General features: G+C 38.4%; 1 protein-coding gene across 12 annotated transcripts in view; it reads left to right on the top strand.

Annotated features, from left to right (window-relative positions):
* Nucleotides 1-21,469, top strand: part of QKI (QKI, KH domain containing RNA binding) — a 302,149-nt gene that overhangs the window by 263,948 nt on the left and 16,732 nt on the right. For all 12 annotated transcript variants that reach the window (XR_004645072.1, XR_004645073.1, XM_034765256.1 and 9 more), the window contains one exon: nucleotides 19,766-19,853. Coding sequence is in view for 10 of the 12 variants with exons in the window: in XM_034765256.1 (XP_034621147.1) it covers nucleotides 19,766-19,853 (88 nt within the window). In the remaining 2 variants the exon portion in view is untranslated. The remainder of the gene's footprint in view (nucleotides 1-19,765; nucleotides 19,854-21,469) is intronic.

Raw genomic sequence — 21,469 nt, 5'->3', positions numbered from 1 at the left:
CAAGTTTTTTCAAATATTAAATTTTTACTTGTCCACCTCAGAAAAGCTAATACAATATGCAGTTAGCCTTTAGTAGTAGATAAGGAGACACAGGGAAATCCTGCTTATGGGGGAAATATCACAGTACAACCCCATCAAAAATAGTTCTCTGAACATTAGTTGACATATTGATTCAAGGTGGCTGAGTGATTGCAGATCATGTTCCTTTCAAAGTTCAGGCACAACATATGCTTATAAATAATAGAAAAAGAAAAATGTTAAGTAAAAGCTTTGGTATAATATCTGATCCATGGGCCTTTATGGAGATATTGGGATATAACAGTGTGAAATATGCAGAGTTCAGCAACAAATAGAAACAGAGAAATCTTGGTTCACATTTACTCCTGTGCCAAGATAAGCGTTTAACTCTAAAGTGAAATTTGATCAAATTATAATGCAAGAACTGCTAAATGGTTTTCTAAGTGTTGCATCTATATTTCTGCAGAGGAGAAAGTTTTTTAACCAGTTCATAGGAGAGGAGGGAAGGACAATCATTTTAATAAAAACTTAGTACAACTCTACCCCTATATAATGCAACCTCATATAACATGAATTCGGATATAACGCAGTAAAGCAGCGCTCCGGGGGGGGGGGGGGGGGGTAGGGTTGCACACTCCAGCGGATCAAAGCAAGTTCGATATAAGACGGTTTCACCTATAACGCGGTAAGAATTTTTGGCTCCCAAGGACAGCGTTAGATCGGGGTAGAGGTGTATCTATTTTTCAAGCATCATGCAGGAATAATGGGTGTGAAGAACTTCACAATGCTTCTAGAACTTAGGTAAATCCTATATTTAAAAATATTTAAATTTTACCTTTTTGTTGCTTTTCAAGACTTTTCTTGGATGTTATATATGCAAGGATTCTAGTTTTTGGTGTAAATAAACTCACAAAGTTGTTAAGTATGCTAAAATTTATAGTACTTGGATTAAGTAGTATTTATATTATAGAAGAACCAGAGTATATTAGTGCTTTCCAAACATATAGCTCGAAAGGAGATTGAAATCTAAAAAGAATACTTAAAAGAAAAACAAAATGGTTACAATTACAAGCAGTGTGACCAGAGTAGTCATTGGTACGCATCTGAATAATTAAGGTTTTTTTGTTATTTACCTTACTTTCTATGCTCATTGCCAAACTATTTTAAATTTATATATATTTATCCCATGTCCATTTCTTATCTTTGCCTATCTTTTTATTTATTTCACTAAAATTTGCAGACCCTACTGCTTCAACCACTACACATCCAGTTGTTGAACCCCGTCACATGTTCTTCCACTTTCTTTATATTTTTCTATTTGAATAAGATTCAAAACCACCATGTTCCTCTCCTTTGCCAAAGTCCTGTACCTCCCATGACCTCCACTCAATATACACTGAGACAGTACCCCCCCCCCCCATCTTTTTCCCAAGGGACCTCTTTGAGCCTTCTGGTTAGTATTCATTTCAGCTAACAGAAAAGAAATTAGCAGAAAATACTAGGAGGAAGTTCCCACAGCTATCATGTGTGCCACTGGGAAAATTTTCTTGGCCTTACTTTCTAAGAGCTGATGGCCACTGCTGCCCCATGTGGCCACCTTGAGCCTCTGAAGCCTTGTCTTGGGGAGGAGAGTGATCCAAACCCGCTGCTCTCTCCACATCACTGCAGCTGCTCTGGTATGTACCAATACATATTATACCAGGGAAGAAAGTCACACCACTTCTAAGCTATATAAAATGGAAGCCAGGAGTAAACTCAAAATGAGTGTTTTATCTTTGTTATTTAGAGATGAAGTTAAACTAGAAGCATTTTTAACAATATAGTTAAATTTCTAAATTTGACATACAATCATTTAAACATTTATTGTTAAAGTAGCACTAGTGCTAAAAAAGAGCAGCATTCAGTATCTAGGAAGGAACTTTTTGAGTCAGTTATTTGCTGAAGTGCACTAATTACTACAGATGGTTGGATTTTTATTTTCTGCTGAAAATTTAAACTGTGTCCTATAGAAGAGAAGGGACATGAGGCAACCAAACTACAACCTACATGAGGCACCATGGTGGTATTTACAAATCAAAACTTTTCAGTTTTCAAGTGTTTGGTTGTTCAATTAAAAGTCAGAATTTTCTGTTGATGGTAGATACCTTTCATGAAAAACTTAATTCACTCAAAATAGTTTTAATAGAATTTTTTTCCATCAGTGCTAGTAATTATTTAAGAGTAAATTTTGCTTAGAATATTTTTTTTCTTGCATTGTGTTCAGTTGTGTAAATGGAAAATAGTGGAATGACATTCTTTCTTGAACTCAATCAAGTAACCCATTTGCAGGATATATGTTTTTATTTACATTTTTAAAATTATTTAAACTTTAAAAGTAATAACTTCAGGTTACTATTTCCACAGTAAAACTTTTTTAAGGATGTATAATCTGTCCTAAATTTGCATGAGAGTAAAGTTTGACATACAAAGTTTAAAAATAAGAGCAACATATTTTACGTTCTTTAATTTGAATTATAGGGGGAGAACGGGGGTGAACTTCTTAGGATGAACTTTTTTTTATACACTGCTTGCTTCAGAACTCTTAATTTATCACAGCCCAAATATTTAAAAGTGTGATATATAGCCAAAGTAGAAAAAGTGGAAGGCTTAAAAAACATATTTTGTTTCCTTAACATATTCAAAATGTTTTATTCTAGCATCAGGTTTCAGCTTTGTCAGTATATTCAAATTAATAAACAATGAGAACAGAGAGCTTATATGTGTTTGAAATAATGTGTCTAAAATGAGTGACATTATACAATAAGGTATATTTAAGTCTGACTTTTTTACTAAAAGAAGTCTGTCGAGTGATGCATATGAATGATTTAATCATTTTTGATACTGGGGAATTATAAACAAGTGAAATATATTAAATTTTGAAACATAACTACTGCTTATGGACTTCACTGCTTTGTAATGATTTACTGATCGTCCATTAATCTCTAGTAATTATACATTTGTTTTTCTTAGAGATGTCCAATATAGCATTCATAGTATAAATTTTTTTTAAAAAGCTAGTGTAAATACATTTAGTTTCAAATGGATCTTTTAGATAAACTTGTCAGAATTTTGGTATTAAATATAATTAGAGGAAAGTTATATAGAAACAACTTTAAAGTTGTGATTCAAACTAGCAGGAAAGACATCCATATTTTACTCTGGTTCTTTTTGTATGACAGCGTGATTTAGTTTTCAATGTTAACTGAATTTCTTGACTTTTGCAATTCATCACAACCTGAGCTTTTATTTAGCTAACATTTCAACCTAATAAAAACAATCATAATATACATTACTGCTTAGAGATAGCCACACGACCTAAGTAGGGGAATTCACCACATAAGGTGTATTAGTTTTTCATTACGGTGTCACAAAGGGTTACTGCTGACAACCTACCCACAGATTACAGCTCCATTTAAAAATAACGGAATGTAGTTAGCTAGTCACATGAGTGTGCAGTCATCTAGCTCTTTCAAGGAGTGCTCTTCAAAGGCCCTTTGTTTACAGCCTGAGCTAGGCAGTTCTGAGTTCACACTACTTTCTCTGGAAAATAATCATTGGCTAGTCTGTTAGGAGCTGAAAAGAAAGCTCAATAAATAGCCAAGAAAGCCTTCTCCCTGACAACACAGTGCCTTGAGCAGCTTGAGCCTTCAAATAGAAGGTCATATGATTGGCATATTTGTCCCCTAAAGAGAGTGCACGCAATTCTTTTATTCAGTACTCTGTATTTTTAAACTGAGTGAATGCAGGTCTTAGCCAGTTGTAAGATGAGCTGTGACTAGGCAGCTGAAATAGTACCATCATCTCATTCTGGTATTCATAAACTGTTAAGAGAGCAGCAAAACACTGAAGACAAATTGGACACACACATTTACAATAGTCTATATAACAGTTTTCGATTTTTTTTAACAGTAACAGATTTATGCTATTTAAATTGGGTAGAAGCAAAATGTACACATCATGTATTTGTTTAGTAGTATTGCACAGGCAGAACTCTCATGGTCTTCTAAGAACCTGGAAGTAAACGTGAATTTTTAGTACTTTTCACATTTTAATAACTTTCTAGAATAATTTAAGGTTCGTGTTGAGAGTCGGAGGTCTCTTTCATCTTTCAAACTCTTACATTGACCCCAGTTGAGCCAGAAATTTTAAGATTTGAACCAGTCATATAGTTTTGTGCCTGCACATACCAAACAAAAATACCCTGTCTGAATGAAGGTTCCCTCAAAAACGTAGAAGCTACATAAAGATTTACAGGCATCAAGATATATTACATTTTCAGTTTGACTGTTCTGCTACTACATCTCTTTTTGCCTTGGAAAATGTATGCGGAAAAAGGAGGGCAATGTCAACAAAAGTATGGAATTCCACCATTAAATATTTTAAGATTAAATTTTTTCCCAAATAACTTTGGACAGAAGGAAAATACATTTATTCTGTCTATTCATGTTTTAAATTATCATGTCATATTCCCTCCCACCCTTCCTCATCCCCACTTATCTTTTGCAGTCCATGTAGCCTACATGATAGCAATTGTAACTGAGAGGATAGACAATATGGGATGCTGTTACATAAGACAGATGGTCTCCAAATATTGACATACTTCATCATATCTATCCTAAAATTTCAGTCTTCCATAATGTGTTTGATAATATATTAGCATAAAAAAACTTATTTTAATTAAGTCAATGCTACCTAATTCAAAATGAAAACCTACCCGGCTGGAGATGTATCTTATTTTCACTAACAGTATTCAGTCCCAGGTGGCAACATGCAATCTTAAATAATACATGTAATGAAAAATATTAGAAAGGAAGCAAGTATTTTGAAATCAAATATTATCATTTACCCAAACCTGGACGACTACCTTCTCAAGACTCATTCCTTCAAAGATGCCCTACGAGCCACCCAGAGGACCATGTCCATGTTTGTGCAACTGGGTCTGCAGCTCAATACCCAGACATCAACCTTGACCCCAGTATAGTGTTTGGAGTTTATTGGGGCCGAACTCGATGCAGTGCAAGCATGAGCATTCCTCCCACTGTATAGATTTAGCACCCTGATGAGTGTCATAGAGACAGTCCAGGCCAGTCCACAAACACTGGCCAGGAATTGTCCCCAGCTTCTTGGGCACATGGCGGGCGGCATGCACATTTGTGTCCCCACACACCCAATTGTACATGAGATTTTTACAGATACGGTTCAGATCTGTCTACTCGCTGAACAGGGACAGGTTAAACAAGGCAAAAGGTTGATGCTCTCCAGGGCCAAACACTCCTTGGACTGGTGGAAAGAACCATCCAACGTCCATGCAGGCAATCCCTTTCATGCAACCCCCACCAATTCTGAGTCTAACAGATGCCTCTCTAATAGGCTGGGGAGCTCACCTAAATGACTGTAAAGTCCCAGGCTAGTGGTCTCCCACAGAATCAGTCCTCCATATCAACCTTCTGGAGCTAAGAACCATCAGAAATGCCTGCACACACTTTCTCCCTCTCATCAGAGATACTCAAATGAAAGTCACAACAGATAATATAGCATGCATGTTTTACATAAATGGTCAAGAGGACGCCAGATCCAGGGCCAGCTCTAGGATTTTTGCTGCCCCAGGCAAAAACAATTTTGGCTACCGCCCCCCCCCCCGCCCCGTTTTTTTCTTACCCCACCCCCAGCCCTGCCTCAACTCCGCCCCTTCCCCAAATCCCTAGCCCTGCCTCCTCCCCCCAGGCTCTCAAGCCTAGGAGGGAGGGAGGGGGAGAAGAGGCACGCGTGCCGTGGCCACTTGGAGGCTTGAGAGCCTGGGAGGGAGGGGGAGCAGCAGCACGCGAATCAGCTGTTTCACACACCACAGCCGCTCGGGATCTCCCCCTCCCTCCCAGGTTTGAGAGCCTGGGAGGGAGGGTGAGCAGCGGCGCGCGAGCGGCAGCAGCGGAGGTGAGCTAGGGCGGCTGGGGCACATTTTTAGGGGCGGCATTCTGGTGCCAGCCATGCCGCCCCTAAAAATGTGCTGCCCCAAGTGCCTAGAACTGGCCCTGGCCAGATCACCTTCCCCTTGCACGGAAGCACTTAAACTTTGGAATTGGTGCGTCCTGCCACAACGTGCTCATTTCAGCCACTTACCTGCCAGGGATACAAAATGTGACAGCAGACAATTTGTCAGAATTTCTCATATGACCATGAATGGATGATGAACCCAGCAGTGCTCCATGGCATATTCGACCTATGGGGAAACCCAACAATAGATCTGTTTGCTACTTATGGGAACAAGAAATGTGTCTGCTACTGCTCCACAGCCAGACTGGGGAAACAGTTTCTAAGGGACAGTCTCATCTTTCAATGGGGCAAGGAGCTGCTATAAGCCTTTTCTCCTTTCCCTCTGGTGTCGAAGATTCTATTAAGGATATGGCAAGAGAAAGCAAAAGTCATACTGATTGCCCCCTCATGACCAAGGCAAGTGTGGTACCTATACCTTGCACAGCTGGCAATATGTCTTCCAATTCCTCTTTGACCCATTCCTCACTTGCTCTCCCAAAACAATGGACAGATCCTTCCCCCAATCTACAGGCTTGTCTCCTTCATGGCTCCAACACTTAGCAAATGCTCCAAGGAGGTGAAAGAAGTATTACTGCGCAGTAGGAAATCAACGACTTGTCCCACTTACCCGCAGAAGTGGAAACTATTCCAAAATTGGTGCAATTCCAAACAAGTGATTCAGACATCTTCTTCTTTTGATCCCAGACTATATTTTGGGCCTCAGAAGGACTGGTCTCTCTAGCTCGCTTGAAGTACATCTACTGACCATCAGGTGGATGAATGTTCAGTATTTACCCATCCAACAACATGCAGATTCCTCAAGGGCATGGGAAACTTCTTCCTGCAAATTAGCCACCCACTCCAATGTGGAATCTCAATCTGGTTCTAAAAACCCTAACTAGACCACTCTTTGAACCTATGGCCACTTGCTCCTTCCTACACCTCTGCATGAAGACAGTATTTCTAGTAGCTATTACCCCAGCACGCAAATAGGTGAAATAGAGACATTTTAAAGACAGTCACCCTGAGGCCACACCTAAAATTCTTCCCCAAGGTAATCTCATTCACTTCCCCACCTTTTCCCCAAAACTTCATTGTGACAACAGGGAGGCAATTCTTCATATACTTCATGTTAGGAGAGCCCTAGCATTCTATTTGGACATGACTAAGGACATTAGGAAGTTTCCTGAATTCTTCCTTTCATTCACAGAACGATCCAAAGACGCTCTAAAATCAGCTCAAAGACTCTCCAAATGGGTCTCCAGTTGCATTAACCACTGTTACCATGCATAACCTGCTGCCTCCATCAGGACTCCTCATGCATTGCATGAGATTGGTTTCTACCTCAACTGTGTTTGTTAAAGATGTCCCCATCTCAGAAATCTGCAGGGCAGCAACCTGGGCCTCTGGCCATACTTTCGTGGACCACCATGCGATTACTTGAGACCCAGCCACTGATGCCATCTTCGACTCCACAGTACTGTCGTCAATAACAGACTCCACTGTAAAGCCCCAGCCCTCCATGGGGGATAGACTGTGGAGTCACCTACAGCGGAGCACCCATAGGGACACTACTCAAAGACGAGGAAGTTATACACCTTGTGCCGTAATGCTGGTTTTTCGAGATGTCGTTCCCCCCCTCCCCCCGATACTCCACAACCCACCTTCCTCCCCTCTACTCAGGAGTTCTGAGGAAGGGGCTCTGTGGTAGAGAAGAAACTGAGGGTAGTTCACCTGCGCAGCACTAGATAACCTCGAGGGAGACCACGAGGGAAGGCGCATGTGCAGGCCGAATGGACACTGCTACCTAAATTCTCTGATTAGAGGTGCAGATACACCTACAGTGAAGCTACTCATAGGGGGACACCTCTCAAAGAACCATCCTTACTGCACAAGGTGAGTAACGTCCTCTTTGAGTTCTTTTAATGCTGGTGCCTGTGTTTTCCACACATGGGTTTGTATGTGCTCCATGTGCCTGAGACCAGAGATTTCTAGCAAGTAATGTCCATTGGTCTGCATCTGTGAAGTTGCTCCCCTCGTGCTCAATACTGAGGGCAAAAGGGTCAGCGCAGACCAACACCTTTCTATTCCTTCTTGCTTCATGGCCTGAGTCAGAACCCTCTGTGTCTGAAGCACTCTTCACATTCTCTTTTCAGAACCTAAATATATTTGTACATAGTTTTAGAGTTCTTAGTATTTTAGTGTTTTTATAGTCTAGTTAGGACCTTCCCATTGGTGGTGAAACCTACACTTCAATGGGACCTCAACCTCATATTATCAGTATTTACCAGATGGCCCTTTGAACCGCTGGCCACATATTCTGTGTTCCACCATTCCATGAAAGTCAGCTTATTAGCTGTCAGGGCTTCCGGAAGGATGAATGAACTGGAAGCACTCCTGGCTGACCAGTCATACACCACATTCCGTAAGAATGTTTCCCTTCACCTTCCTCCAAAATACATCCCCAAGGTAATTTCTCAGTTTCACGTGCATTAACCAATTCATATTCCAGTATTCTTTCCAAAACCTCATCATCAGACAGCTTTGGTGTTCTATCTGCAAAGAGCAAAATCAATTAGGAAAACGAGGTTATTTGTCGCTATAGCAGAATGATTGAGGACAGGTGCTGTCTATCCAGAGACTCTAATTGGATATCCAGTTAATTCATTCTCTGTCCCTGTCTGTGTTCTTTACCTGCCCTCCTTCCTCTCTACTTTGGATCTTATCTAATTTGCAGTAAGAGGAGGAACTTGAGAGGCATCAGTCTGCACTTCCCCCTTATAGCCTCAGTACAGAGCACAAAGAGAGCAATGTGCAGGTGCAGTCCAATGGACACTACTTGCTAATAATCTGCGGTCTCGAGTGCATGAAGCACATATGTACCCACATGTGGAACACACATAAGGACTACACATCTCAAAGGTTCTCCAGTTACAGCTAAGTAACCTCCATATAAGTCAGAACCAAGGTTTAGCTTTAGAGATTTCTAGCTGTGCTCTTGATAAGTAGGTAGGTATTGTCGATCATATTAATGCTATTACTTAATTCGGATCTTTATTAAAAAGGATTTGGGATGATCGTTTTTATGAAAACATTTTTAGCAGGCACAGTGTAAGTAGATTTTTTTTTTTTTTCCAGTTTAAGTTAGTGTTCTCTCTGTGTGCTGTGAAACATGCGTCTTGTTCTAAGCTTTTAGTATAAGGTCCTTTAACACACAGATGCATGCTTTCTCTCTCACTGAAGAGTTACAGGTGGGAGAAAGAGATTGGTCTGTTCTGAAGTTTTAGGGGGTTACAAGGCAAGTTGTAGAATGATATACTGCTGGGAAAAGAGTATCTTTAGCATGAACGGCCAAATTCATACCAAGAACTGTGCAATTTGAAGATGAACCCTTAATTTTCTGCAACATGCTGTAGGAGTGCCAGTACACAACACATCTCTTTCATGTCACAGAGAATGCTGAAGCTGATTTCCCCCCGCCCCCGCCCCTCCCCCCTATTTCCCCCCCCCCCCCCCCCGAATTCATTCTCTTCATACTAGAACAGTTAACAGCCCTAGGTTCCAGTGATGCAGTATTTCAGCTCAGCTTATAAAAATGTGTTTCACACTGTTTTTCTGTACCTTATCTTGCTTTACTTGTTGCAGAAACAAAAAAAAGGGACTCTTGAAAATGTTGCTCCTAGTCCAAGTATCATGATTAAATAGGACTCTGTCAGATAGGGTGATGGGAAATGTAAGAAGATATGCTGCCTTTTTTCCCCTGGTGTATCTTTAACATTATGACCAATGAATTTGTCAAGTGAAATAGCACAGTCTTCTTTGCATATCATTTGAACCGAGAGCTTGCTTTGAAGAAGATAAGCAGGCTGTGTTGCCCAGAAGAAATAATGATGCTAATTTATCTTTGCCTGTCTGCCTAGGCATAGTAGTCTGCATCAATGTTGAAAAGGAAATTGAGAAATAACTGAGCCATCCCATGCACCTATTAAACACCACAGTTCTGCTTATGGTACTCTGGGCTTCTCTAACAGTGCTTAGATGTGTAGTGTTCATTTATTTTACTTTGAGCTTCAAAGATGTTTGGGGAAGCACCATGAGATTCAGGGAATTGGTATACACTATATCAGCAAAAGAACTCGTATAAACTATACCCTCAAAAGAACTCCTGCTGGTGTAAAATGAGTCTCCTATACTGGCAAACCCTTTTTAATGTAGACAAGGCCTTACTGAAGACTTTTTTTCTCTCTTTCTCCTGTCAGCAACACATTTACTTTATTTAATTGTAACCAAATACATGTTGAAGTCTTGGTTTGCCTGCCAAAGTCGTTTTTTGTGTACATGAAAATAACAAAAATTGAAGTTGAAAAGTGTGCTATTTTTTTAATTGAATAAAATAGTTGGTTAAAATTTTCTAACTATAAATCAAACAGCCAGAAATGAAAGATAACCATGCTGAAATTTGATTATGTATAGTAAATTGAATAATGTACTAACTAAACTAAGCTTCTGATGTACTCAAATTCAGATCTTCAGAAAGAGACCTTTTCTCAAGTCTTACTGAGTATATCCTATTTTATTGACTGTTACTTAAGATTTCAGTGCTTAGAGACTATAGAAAACTATGAGATAACGCAATTAAAACGTTGAAGCACTACAAGCAAAGGCAGTAGTCATTCAAAGTGTACAATGAATTTTAGACATGTATACTTTAGCAGTTCCAATAGCTTTTAGCCCATAATCTTTTACAAGTCCCATATTCATGGCTGAAATCTGAGTTTAAAAAAAAAAAACAACCACGTGCACGTCTAGGAATCTGTAGTATACTATGTGAGGTTATTTCTTTATAAATTATGAATGGAAGGTTTTTGCCCCTGAATGGAAACATTCATGTGTAAAGGATGTTTGACTGGTGCATAGTATGTTTGAAATACTTACTGATCTACAAGTGAATTGCAGTGGAACATTTTTCTTTGTCAGCTAGAAAAAAGCATTCCACAGCATGTTGTGTCAAAAAGACTTTCATAGTGCTGGCCTATGAAGCTGCAGTTGTTAGTCCACTGTAGTAGTAGGGGGCCAGAGTTAAGGCAGTATGCAGGAAAAGGTATATGCTGACAGACCCCTTTGGGCCAGAGGCCCATTGGATAAGAAAAATAAGCTCAGCATTAGCAAACTGTTCGCTGCAGATATTACATTTTAACTGAGCTTAATGATACTTCTGAAAAAATCTACAGTTGTCATTGTCTGCAGCACATATTCAGCGAATTGCTCAGATATGTGAATATGGCACAGAAATGCATTTTGAAGAGCTGTTTTTTTGGTTTTTTATTTATTTATTTTTTGGTGCATCCTCTTTACATGGATATGTAAAAGGTGGGTATATAAAAGTGAAGCTACTGTGCAAATACAGGATTTGAATGATTTTTTTATTATAGGAAAAAGTGCAGCACTTCTTCATTCTTAGTAATACATGTTCTCCACTGCTGGCAAGTTTGCGATTCCATGTGACATTTATGTAAGTTATTTAGTGCGCTGCTTTGCATATTTGCATATTCATAAATTTATTGTATGGTAACACACCCTGCCTCGAACAGTGGTGAGGAAGGACATGGAGCTGCACAAAATTTAACAGTTGTAGGTGGAAGAGGTGGCTGGATGGGTGGTGAAGGGTGATTGGAGAGGCTAAAGTGTTGGAAGAAGCTGGGTGGAGGTGTCTGGGAGACAGCTAGTGACTGTCTTGGTAGTGGGGTGGATCCTGAGATACCTGGAGATATTTGGATTAGCTGGAGGTGCTGAGATAGGTAGAAGTGCTGGGCTACATGGAGAGTTGCTGAGGTAGTTTGGAGATAGGTGTTTTCTGGGTGCAGTGGGCTTCAGGGTTACTGGGCCTGCATGGAGATTTTGGGTGTGGTTTCTGGATTCGTGGGGTTGATGCCATAATGGCTGCATGCTGCAGAAAGGAACTGCAGGCAAAATGTCTGTGCATACAGCTGAGCTGTAGGAATGCTGCAAATATCCAGCTGAGATGCAGTAATGTGTGACGTACAAAGAGGTGCATTTATTCAAAAAATAATCTTGTCTCATTTTTTTCAAAGAAGTTATCTTATGGAGAAAGCATATATGAATGCATGGGTGAGAGAGACAGGGTATGTGAGATAATATATTTTATTGGACCAACTTCTGTTGGTGAAGTTACAAGCTTTCGAGCTAAACAGAGTTTTTTCAGGCATGGGGAGGGAAGCCTATGGATGTGTAGAGTGAGTGCGTAATGGCTTTTTTACACTTCATGGTGATCGTTACAAAACATACATCAACTTTGAACACACATACTAAACCCAAACACCAAGGATAAGAGATTTATTTACTGATGAATTGGGGCTATGTCTGTACAACTTATGAATTCCAGTTGATATTATGTACGTAGTTGTATTAAGGAAAACTGCTGTGTCGTGAGTGTCTGTGTCTGTCCACCATTGCTGACAGATCCTGTAACAAGTACACACCAGACAGGGACAATTGGAAATACTTAAGTATTGATGATAATACTTAGACCTTACAAAGGTTATGCTAAAGAGCAAGGGCTTCCTTAGAAAAACCAGTTCAGCTGATGAGAGCAGGGAAGGTTGGAGCAGTTTAAACTTCCCTGGAATAGAGCAAAAGAGGCCAGTTTACAAGGAGGTATTTAAATAAAGAAACATACAAGAACAGAGAATGAGACAGGAAGAGGAAGAGCAGGAGAGAGCAAGGTCACAGAAGTTGGGTGAGGGACTCTATGAAGAAGAGACCATGCAACATGTAACAGCCTGTATGGGGCGGGGAACACACTGCCTTTCTGTACACAGATGAACCCTAAGAACTCACAAGGGAAGGGCGAGCTAGAGAGACACTACATTTTAAGATATTTATTGTTTTGTATGATACACAGAGTGTTAAACTGTAACCAGAAGCTTCCCGTATTTGGGGTGAAGTTCATGTGTTAAGTAATTTCGGATATCTTGGGGTTAGTGCTGGTCCTAGAAGCTTAGGGCAAATGGGCTGAGGAGCCCCATTTCTGAGAAGAGGTACTGGTAGTCAATGCCCAGGAAGTGTGCCAGAGAGGCCAAAGGTAGAAACTGCTACAGCCCGCTAAGTCTCCAAGGTATCCAGAGCGCACAAGCTTGGATTCTCCTCACAATAATCCTAGTACATGGCCATGAAGGGGAGCACTTGCTAGGATCTGTGACAGAAAGCAAATCATTTAGTTTAAAACTAATTTTCTCTTAAGCTCTCTCTTTCTTCAAATCTCCCAAAGTATTAGATCATTAGTTCTCATGCAATGTGACTTTATACCCCAGATAGAAATCTCTTGAACCATGAATTCAGTTTAAGGGATGGGATGGAGTCCAAGGTAAATGCCATTAGTTTTAGTATATTGTTGGGTTTTAAATACACCTCTACCCGATATAACACGAATTTGGATATAACACTGTAAAGCAGTGCTCCGGGGGGTGGGGCTGCGCACTCTGGCGGATCAAAGCAAGTTCGATATAACTCGGTTTCACCTATAACATGGTAAGATTTTTTGGCTCCCGAGGACAGTGTTATATCGGGGTAGAGGTGTAATTGTTCTAAATACTTTAGCCCATCTGAGGGTTTAAAATAATGACAGTATAGTTTGAAACCTACACAATATACCAAAAATAAGCGCTTAAGCTGATCCCCCTCCTCCACTACCTTCCAAAGGCTGACTGTATGCTTTAGCAAACTCATTTAGTAGATGTAATTTTGCATGAGCAAGATCCACTTCTTCCAGGAACCTGTATAAGGTACATTAACAGCAAATACATTTTGAAAGCCCTTACCTTACCTTATCTGTGCGGGATAGTACACATTTAATGTGAAAGGTGGTACATTTTTTTAATGTACTGTATTTGAATATTTTTAGTACCTCATTGGAATTAATGCACTTCCTGCACATTTCCTTCAATATTCCTTTTTTTCCTTGTCAGCCCTACCCATACATCTATGCATGTATGGATCTCCGTGGATGCCCATTATACAGATAATCACATGTATTTGTGTAGTACTCAGTTTATCTACCTCAACAAGATGAAGGGGCAATTTTGAACACGTGATCCCAAGGTGACTGGGTATTTCAAACCTGGGACTTAGGCTACTATGACAGCTTAATCTTGACAATAAGGCTTAGTGGTAGTCAGTATTTTTATTTTTTATACATGTTTCTTTTAAAATCTCATTAAAAGAATATCTTTGCTCTCATGAACATTTATTGTTTAATATTGATTAGAGAGGGGTAATATTATAGCATCAACAGCCATAATTCATAAAGCTCCTCTTTCCAGTCCTTTTCTACCCAAGAGGCAAGAATTCTAAACTCGGATGCATGCAATAACATAGAAATTATGATTGTATTCATAACAGAAATTATGCAAAAAGTTTCCAGCAGTTTCTAACACCAGCTCTACAGATACTAGTAATTTTGAGAGTCCTGTTATAGGTGGGCAGCCAGCTATTGCTAGAATTTTAAGCACTGTGCCCATCTGATGAGATGGCACATTGCTTAAAATGCCATTGGTAGCTCCTGACATTGCTACCACAAGTGCAGCTGAACTGCTATTAGCATCAGTGAGAAATTCTTGCAAAATGTAAACAGGGCGTTCAGTATACTTTCTCTCAATATACATTGTACCTTCTTAGGGAATTCCTACCTATATTCCTTAAGCCTTTTCCATTCAGTAAGGAGTCTTGAATGTTCCCATTACAAAGTGATGTTTCAACAGTGAGGTACCAAACTGTTTTATTACTTAATCTGCATGTTATATTGTATCTGAGAAATACAAGGGGAACATTGAAGAATTAAGAGGATGAAAGGCTTGAGTGAATCACTTGAGCTTAAACTAAGCAATGCAAATCTGGCTTTAAGTGACCTTATTGATGTTTGCTTAAAGCAGCTTCTTCTCAGTACAAATGACTGGGCTTTGTTGTAGATACTGAACAGGTAGCATTCTGTCTCTTTAGAGATTGCCTTTGTATCCTTGATGCAACCCCTCTTTGCTTCAGCAGAGAGTGCCTGCAGAAATGCCCGGAGCTAAAATAGATTGCATCAGTGTGTCTCATTTGATCAGCCGTCAGCTGTGAAGAGAGAGGACAGGTCAAACAACAGCACATGCCCATTTCTGCATTCTGTGTCTCTAAAACTAGTCTCTGGCAGCTGAAGAACAAGGGCCAATGAAACTGGAGAGGAGGATTTGATAGTACGGCATGTGTGTGCACACAAAATGGCCCTGAACACTTTTGTACTTGGCAGTTTGAAAAGAGGTGGCAAGCAACTGTGACAAGTTAATGCATAATCAGATACAAGTTATTAAACAATACAGGTAGAGCAATACAGTGACAAGATAACCACCTATGCCTAGAGGTGATAGCATTATGTAATAAACAGTGCCATCTTCTGGGAAGAGTTGGAATCATGCCCATGTGATTAGCCACTTCTGAAGTTTTTTTCAGGTGTTTTTCTTTTGTGTGTAATATACTGCTCAAAAATCCAAACTAAAACTGGAAAAAGCTGCTGATGTGGCATTCCAAGTTCCAGATCCTACAACAGTGAAGTACCATGTACAAGTAGACATATCACATTTTTTTTGAAGCAGAAATTTATAAAAAGTGATCTTGAGGCTGTATAAAATTAGATGAAGAACTGTTAAACAGTACCTGAGAGAAGGCCAAGAATGAACAGTTGACAGTCATGTCTGTTTTTGGAGGCTGAAGGTACAGTATTACCTTTAAATGCACTTTGTGTAAATTCTAAATAGTTGCCTCTTACTATAGGAAATTCATTGATCTATATAAAAACATGTTATGGGTCCAAGGAGATAATAACAATTTTATTTAAAGTTTGTTGCTTAAGCAGCTATGCATTGTTTTTCTCCACACCTCCTCTTCCCTGGAAATTTGCTAGCTATGATCAGTTTATGCTATGCTATGATCAGTTATATTAGCAAGGTTTTCATCGTGGTTCAAGTATATTCAGCACCTAGCAGTTGATTGAGATCTTCCAGGGAGTGTAATGTAAGATTTGTCACCTACACAGACACATTAATAACTCAGATCAGTTCCCTAAGCTGATTTTGGAAGAAATTCAAGTTCTGGTAATAATTAATGGTACTATGCTTGATCTTTTGCATTTCATTGATAGCAGTGTTACACATTGCTTCAGAGAAAAGCTAGATTCTTGTTGATGTTCCAGATATTTACTAAAACTGAAAGCCTTTATCAAAAATACAGATTGGTACTAAAATGAAAAATCAGAATAAAAGTGTCTGCTTATTATTAAAATAAAATAGAAAATAGTTAAATAGCATCTATATAATGATGTGGTCAGTTATAGTGCTACCATAAGTAACAGTAGAAAAAAGACTAATGTAAGCTCTTGTTCAGTTTAGTGCATCGTAATTAGCTTCTTACATGTATTCTGACCAATTTACCAGCAATAGCAACTACCAGCACTGACAACTTTCTTAACACTTAGCCTATTTGAAAATTCAGAGCATACTAGATAAGGGGGGATATAACTACTATTCTGAAAAGAATGATTTCAATTAATATGAGAAGTAAGTGAAGCCTGGGACTGCATTTAATGGTACAATTTACAGTTAAAGAGGTAATTGAAAAGGCATTTACTTTTCCAGAAATATTAGTGTCAAATAAGTCTAAAATCTATGTATGCCACCACACACTAATCACAATATATCAGAAGGAACCTATAACTCTTACAGGTTTCGCCTATTCTGAATATTTTACCAAAAACAGAAGTTTTATATAGTATGTATACATGTAAGGATACTGTACATAGCCTCTTTTGTGGTTGGGATGATGAAAGTACTTGAATGAGATCATTAGTGAATTTTCAAAAGTTATGAAAATGTAAAGTTTATATAGTCTTGAACTCTCTAACAGTTGCATCAAATTATTTTGTTAATAAACTTCAAAAAAAAGTTTGTCAGAACACACTCTTCATGGTATTATAGGTATATTTAGATATGATTATGAATATGCAGACTTCCTCTTGACTTTGTGTCTTCATAATTTGCTAAATAGGCTCACTCTTTGCATTTGGAATAAAATATTTATAGTGATTATTTATTTCCTTAAATCAGCATGAAATATATACCAAAAATTTTGGAATTCCTGTAGGTAGACATGCTCCTTTCCTTTCTAAGTTCACAAAATATGAATGGAATTATTGCCATTTTGTAACAGAGTTATGAACAGTAGTTACTGGAAATATGCAATAATGGTTCATCTTAATTACCTACCTGCCCCAAATGGACAAGTTAAGAAGAAAAGAAATAGAAAAAGGTGCCTTTCCTTACCGTGAACTCTTCCCAAGTTTTTAAAAAGTCACTGGCAATTTTGGATGCCTCCATTTTTAGACACTTAACTTGAGTCACTTTTAAAGAGGCTTGGTTTTGAGTGTAGAGGAGCAATGCTTTCTGAAAAACAGGCTCCTTTAAAATGACTCTAAGTTGGGCACCCCAGTATTAAAGCACCCAGAGTCACTAATACTTTTTAAAATATTAACCTAAATGTCTGCAAAAATATATTTGTATAGGTGACTTTTTTAAAAATTCCCCAAATACAAATTTAGCCAACTTTTCCGGAGGACAAAATATGTTCTTGCTGGCACTTTAGATTGCCAATTTTCCATCCAGCTTTAAATCCCTGAGAGTGCCTCATGTGTAGTAGTAATTGTAACATTGTTAAATTATATAGTGGTGACCTGGCATGGTATTATAACCAAGCATACACATCTTTTTAATTTCCAATAAATGTTATTTTGCTATCTGGATAGTGGAATGTAAGTTAAGAAAATAGCAGTATGTGACATTAATATTGGGAAATTTGTTATTGCAAATTTGGGGGAGGGATAGCTCAGTGGTTTGAGCATTGGCCTGCTAAACCCAGGGTTGTGAGTTCAATCCTTGAGGGGGCCTCTTAGGGATCTGGGGGAAAATCAGTACTTGGTCCTGCTAGTGAAGGCAGGGGGCTGGACTTGATGACCTTTCAAGGTCCCTTCCAGTTCTAGGAGATGGGATATCTCCATTAAAAACAAAAACAAACAAAAAAAACAAATTAGACAAAAGTACTACTTTTGCTTAGCAAGTGAAAAGTGAACTTAAATGAGTACCTTTAGACGAGCAGCAAGGTACTGAAGGAAAGATGCTAGAGCTATTATGTGATAACTTTATTGTAAATGTTTTAACACATTGGAAACTATACTGAATGTATTAAAGGCTTCTTCAGGATATCAAAATACAACTTTTGAGAATAAAACACATGAAACAATACCAGTTTTACTTACTGCTTTTGAGGTATACAAAGTATCGAAACTCAGTTCTCTTTTTCCTTCATTTACTTTTTAATGAGAATAATTGACAATATTATTGTTGACAATGGGATACATATTGGGGGTGGGGAGGGGGGATCCAGACTCTGAGCCAAATTCCAACAGTAACATAAATGGTGTAAATAACACAGGTGTACCTTAACCAGAAAATGTGTGTATGTGGCAATAAAACGTAATTTACACCTATTCATCATTTAGTGAGTGCACAAAATGAGCTCAATTTAAAATGATTAGGTATTCTGTGGGAACCAAATTCCAGATCTAGTATAAACAGGTATACTTTTATTGATCTCAAATAAAAAGTATTGTATCCTTTTTTGCCATGGCTGATGTTGGTCGTGGAGTTTTGGGTTTGGTGCTTGAATTAAGGCCTTGACCCCAGCAAAACAATTTGCATTGACTTTAGTGGGATTACTCACATACTTAAAGTTAAGTATGTGTTTAAATGTTTTGCAGGACAGGCCTAATTTGGAGGAGGTGAGGCTGTTTTATTATTATACAATCTCTTGTTAGTTACTTTCTAGTACATTCATCTTCCTGACCCCAAGCATGTAAATTGCACAGGTTTGGAATTCATTAGGAATACAAAATGATTACAAGTTATATTACTTTGCTACTTATTTTTGTTTTGTGACCAGTTTGCATGAGCATTTATATCACTGCTGAATTTCAGGGAACTTGCACCATCTTACCTGCAAGCTTTATTTGGCTGAATTTGGCCTATTTTAGTTCAGAATTTGAAGCTGTTTGTGGATGTGAATGTTGACTTTCAACAGTTGTAGACTTAATGTTCAGAATAGCGGCCCAAATTATTTCTTTTTATGTAATATTCAATATCTGGCATAATAAAAACACATTAATTTAAGCCCCAATTATTTAATATTTGCATTTTCTTTCATTTAGTCCACCAACCAAATATCTTCTACAAGTATTTAGAAGTTACTACTTCTTCATTTAAAATCTTAAATTTGCCTTTCAAACACAGATTTAAACTTTAGCTCTGTTTTGGTAATTTTTTACTTTTCTTTTATTCACTTTTATATGACGTTCATCCAGTACCAATTATTGGAGGTCTACTTACAATTTTAATACTTTCAGATCCATGGAGGTTAATAATACACTAATATTCCCATAAGGCTTATGTGTAATATAAATAAGTGTTTCCATCCATTCAAACTCAGAGAAATGTCTTTTTTCTCTCTCAAGTCCTAGGCGCAGATTTGGCTCATAAAATAAAATGTTAGTCTAACTTTCTTTCCTACTTTTCATACGCAGGCAGAGGGGGAAGACAGCCTTAAAAAGATGCAACTAATGGAACTTGCAATTCTGAATGGCACCTACAGAGACGCCAACATCAAATCACGTAAGCATGACAAAATTCTAGGGGCCAGTAGGAGAGCAGACTCCACGGGGGTTTTGTTTCCCAACCTTTCTCCTTTTGGCAAATGCACAGTTGCATATCTGTTGACGAGATTGAGACAGTGTAGTTAGTACTATTGCAAATTCAAGATATTTTTATTTTTTTTTCCTGTCAGTATGTCTGAATTGAAACATTTTTTTAAATAAGTATTTATTTTTTAACTCTGATCAAAGTTGAGCCCTAAAAGCAAGCTTTTTAGGCTATGTCTTCCCTTAAAACGCTACTGTAGCATAGCTGTTCCACTGTAGCAATTCAGTATAGACACGTGCTACAGTGACGGGATGGTTTCTCCCATCGCTACAGGTATTCCATATCCCTGAGAGGTGGTAGCTAGGTTCACAGAAGAATTCTTCCATCAGCCTGGCACTGACTTCATTGAGGGTTAGATTGGCTTAACGATGTCTGTCAGGGGTGTGGATTTTTCAGATCCACGAGAGAGAGAGAGCTATATTGATGTGACTTTTCAGTGTAGACCAGCTCTTTTATGTTTTGTAAACTATAGAAGCTGTGGTATTCCTCATAATTTTGTTTATTTCTTGCCATGTGTAAAAGAGGATAGATTCCTTTTCACCTTTTTTAGAGAGATTTAAGGGAATGTAACAGTTGTTCAAGATAACATGAATAACATTTTCTGTATTATATTCCTTCCTGTCATCTTGCTTGCATGTTTCCCCAATGTTATGTTTTTCCAGTGATTCATTAACTGATTTCACATGCAAGTTCACAGAGATCAGTGGTGTAATGAGCCTGTTTGTAACAATTCTTCTTCCATTAGATTGATTTGAGCATGCATGTATGTACAGTTTTATACTTGAAGCTGAATGGCATGCACCTGGTTATCAGAGTACGTGTGACATGTGCCTGCTATTCTTTATGGTATAAACTCTTTTCTCCAGGATAGAACGTAAAAGCTTGTTAATGAAAATTCAAATTTTAAAATCATTCTCAAACCTTTACTCTCGCTGATACAGGTGTCAAATGTAACCACAGTCATGTCAACTTTTTCATTAAGGGCATACTGATATTACCAAAAGTTGTCCTTCTACATGTGCACTTCTATTACAGTTTATAGTAAATGGCGGTTATATGCAAAACAAACAAATGAGAGAGATCATGCCAATTAGGTTTAGCTACTTTAACATCTTCAGATGAGATCTGATAACAGTAACCTGAAGAGAGAGAAGAATTGGATTTGTGCCTTTTTTTCTGCTTTCTGATTTAAAAAAAAAAAAAAAACTTTAAATGCTTGGGGTGGGAGAGGGACCTGCTTTTTGTTCCTCTTTAAAATCTGTCAGGAATGTCAAATCTTTCTTTACTGGAAGCCTGTCTTGAAGGACCCAGATTTTGTGGAGGTGAATGCTTTCCATAATCAAAGGAGCAGAGTAGTTGCTCTTTAACAAAAGAGCTTTTCTTCCTACTGCTTATTCTGGCATTAATTTGTCTTAATAAAAACAAAGCACAGTTTTGAAACTCGTGAATAAAAAACCGGGCCCTATCACTCAGGTTTCAGTCACTTGATATCTGTGGTCGGTAGGCTTTTTCAAAACATAAACTTACAC

The sequence above is a fragment of the Trachemys scripta genome, chromosome 3, assembly GCF_013100865.1.
Source record: "Trachemys scripta elegans isolate TJP31775 chromosome 3, CAS_Tse_1.0, whole genome shotgun sequence".
Classification (NCBI taxonomy): domain Eukaryota; kingdom Metazoa; phylum Chordata; order Testudines; family Emydidae; genus Trachemys; species Trachemys scripta.
The sequence above is the reverse complement of the archived record's forward strand: the minus strand, read 5'-3'. Positions and strand labels throughout refer to the sequence as shown.